Below are 3,181 nucleotides of genomic sequence, written 5' to 3'. Positions count from 1 at the left end.
GAAACCGGGGGGCAGCGCGGGGCCGTGCCGCTGCCGGGGCCGTGCCGGCGGTCAGCCCACGCCGAGCTGCTCGCGGTTCTCCCACAGCCACGCGTGGTACGTGTTCAGCTTGTGGTCCTGCGGCTGCACCTGCAACACAAGGCCGTGTCCTGACGCTGCTCCTGAAACGCCTCGCAGCCCCCCCCCGCTCCGACACGCGCCCTCCGCGCGGTTTGACTTCTACACAGCGCCCCGTGCAGCGGCGGGGCTCCGTACAACCCGTCCTGCTAACACACACAGCTCGGTCGGCCACGGAGCAGAGCCTGCAGGAACTGCAGAAAGGCAATGTCAGAGACCAAAACGGTCCCTCCCCCCCCCCCGGGTGACAACAGGATCCCCACAAGGCAAAGCCCGGTGAAGACGCCTCAGGGATGGCAGGATCCTGCTGGCGCTAGGTGTACGAGCCCGACCCTTCACTGCAGCCTGGAACAGCACCTCACCCCCACCACAAGGGAATAGGGAAACAGTAAAAATGGTGAATTACAGAAAAAATCAAGGTGACATCAGCCTTGACTCAAAGGCTCAGACTTGCAAAGGGTGTACTTAGTGAATTCAACTCATTGAAGAAAAATTGCTATCTGATTTTTCGATCCAAGCGAGTACGTACACAGAAGTCCCACAAACAAGACAACAGACTCCCGCCACCCGCAGCACGTCTCAGCTCAAGCCCCGGCAGAACAGCGCCACGCACCTCTTTCCATTCGTTGACGCAGAAGATCCTGTAGGAGTCGTTCCCATATTTTCCAATTCCGTGCAGCTCAATGGGGTACTTCCACTGCTTGGTCAGGTACTCATCTAGAACACAGCCACAGACCTCACCACGTGCAGACAGATCCTAGAGAGCAGGTCTGAACAGAACAGTTCCAAAATAGTTCTTGCTAGTATGACTTAGACCATTCCACAGACTTGTCCAGGAATATTTACCTGAAAATTTTATTATAGTTTTTGCTCTGAGTGCGTAGAGGCCGAGAGGCTTCAACAGCTCCGACATTTCCTTCCAGTCCGCGGTTCTGGCTATTTCGGGAGAAGGGTACTTCTCAAGGAACTCCCAGAGCACAGGAATCGCCATTTTACCTAGCCAAAGAAATCGTCTCCTTTCGTTATCTAGGTTCATTTCTTGAAGTGAGCGTCTGCCGAGGCAGGAGACACATATTAGAGACAGATTGCTTTTTACATCAACACAAGCCAATATCTATGTATTCTTTCATTAATGCCACAAAAAACTGGCAGCTGTCCCAATCCTACAATAACACCCAGCATTTATACAACACAAAACTGTCTTACTCCATTTACCTGACGTCTTATTGAGAAATATGGTTGCAATGAGCAGTTTCCACGGATCGTGGAAAAGCGTTTCTTGGACCAAGTTAAAAGGAGAACGTGGAGGAGTCCATTTTCTGAAGGCCTTCCTTCTGGGTGGGCTTGGAGCTGCGCACAAAGGCAACAGAAGAAAATGTGTTGGGCAGTAAAGGCTGGAATTGTCTACTTAAAGGAAAATAACTTTAAAAATGGACCTGTGAAGCAGATTCACCACAGCAGGGCACCACGTGCAGGTGCAGCATGGGTGCCTCCTGCACTCTCTTTTGCAAAGCTGCAGGGGAACACGCGCACTGCGCGCTGGCACAGGATCAGGGCTGCCTCGAGTCCCCGCGTTGCACACCGTGCATGCTCCCTCAGAAGAGGCCCCCACGGCTGTCCCTCCACAGCTCTCCTCGCGCTGTGTAAGCGCAGAGCAGCGGCCGCAGGGCTCCCCCCGACAGGCAGTGCACCCCAGCGGGACAAGGAGCTCCCCCAGCCCGCTCACGCCAACTCCCCGCAGCTGCTGGACAAGCTGCACAGCCATGGGGTGCCCGCGGGAGGGCCGCCAGTACAGCCCTGCGGGGCCTAGAACGGGGTGAGCGCAGCACCAGGGCGGGAGGCAGCGCCCTGCTGCCACTGCACGTGGCCAGCCTGAATCCAGAAACATTTCCTGAAACATCTCTGCGTCCTGAGCCGGCCTGTTCCTCCCCCCACCACAGGGTCTGTTTCCCTGAAGAGCACTGTACCTTCTTTACTGTATTTACTTGAGAAATACGGACTTGTTTTCCTCCTCTCCACCTGTGTTCGTGGGACAGACTCTTCTGTAAAGGAATAATACTTTATTATTACAGTGGGAAAAAAAAGCGCACCTATTTTGCTATCATGTTTCATAAAGCATTTCCTTTCAGTTGTGATGGAAACGCAAGGATTTCGCGTGGGATCCATGTGCTGTAGATTCCCCCCAGCACTCGTGTGTTCCAGCCGTAAGAAAAGCCTTCTGATGATTAACACCACTTTGCTGCGGCCTGAAAAACCAGGCTCAAACCACAGCCAAGAATTAAATGTTGTCCACACTCTACTGCGCCAACCCAGGTGTAACTAGCCTCTGTCACGAAGCAAACCGGGGCAACACCACCAAGGAGTTAGTGCAGGGAGGGTACGGGTGCCACACCGTGCAGCTGGAGAGACCAGCAGAGCAGGTCCCAGCTGTGAATACCCCACGTTAAGTTACACGGTGCTGGGGGAAGAGAAACGGCACGGATGCAGATGTCAAAGTAGCGTGATGTGAAACCGAACACTTCTGTACGCTTCAGGAGACCCCTGGTGGGACGTGAGTGGCGTTCTGCTGAGAGACACGTCCGTACCTCGCAGCACTTTAACCGCTGAGAGGCGTTTCTCGTCACAAGGCTGCAGGCTGTCAGCAGCTCCTTCGGTGCCAGCCGTAAAGCCCTGGTCGTCCGGATTCCCGCGACCTGCTGCTTCCCCTGTTTCCAACCCGCTGGGCTTCTCCGCAGGCTCTGCAGAAGGCGCTTCGCCAGGGCCCGGCTCTGCGCACCGCTCCCCTGCTCTGCCCTCCCGGCCCCCTCGCGGCTGAGCGCTGCCCGGCTCCGTGCCCGGCCGCCTCCCAGGCACCAGGCGCCGTGCCCCTGCCCTCCGAGCGCCCAGCGGGCCGGGGGCACGGCTCCCCGCCTCTCGGCGGCGCTCCTCGGTCCCGTCGTGTTCCGCCTCCCGCCGGGTGCGCGCCCTCCGCCGCCCGTCGCTGTGGCCGCCCGCTCGGCTCCTCTTCCGCGCGCTCCGCCCGCCGCCGCCCGGCCCCGGTGCGGGGCCTCCGGGGCAGCCCCCC

At 57.6% G+C, this 3,181-nt stretch overlaps 1 protein-coding gene across 1 annotated transcript; it reads right to left on the bottom strand.

Annotated features, from left to right (window-relative positions):
* Positions 1-4: 4 nt before the first annotated feature.
* MBD4 (methyl-CpG binding domain 4, DNA glycosylase) lies at positions 5-2,298 on the bottom strand. The gene is made up of 5 exons (XM_035314077.1): positions 2,085-2,298; positions 1,333-1,467; positions 964-1,113; positions 731-834; positions 5-129 (listed from the first exon to the last, which is right to left on the bottom strand). Exons 1-5 carry the CDS (start codon positions 2,281-2,283, stop codon positions 52-54), a joined length of 666 nt encoding a protein of 221 aa, XP_035169968.1. The 5' UTR covers positions 2,284-2,298; the 3' UTR covers positions 5-51.
* Positions 2,299-3,181: the final 883 nt, after the last annotated feature.

This window comes from Oxyura jamaicensis, unplaced genomic scaffold (genome assembly GCF_011077185.1).
Source record: "Oxyura jamaicensis isolate SHBP4307 breed ruddy duck unplaced genomic scaffold, BPBGC_Ojam_1.0 oxyUn_random_OJ70717, whole genome shotgun sequence".
Classification (NCBI taxonomy): domain Eukaryota; kingdom Metazoa; phylum Chordata; class Aves; order Anseriformes; family Anatidae; genus Oxyura; species Oxyura jamaicensis.
The sequence above is the reverse complement of the archived record's forward strand: the minus strand, read 5'-3'. Positions and strand labels throughout refer to the sequence as shown.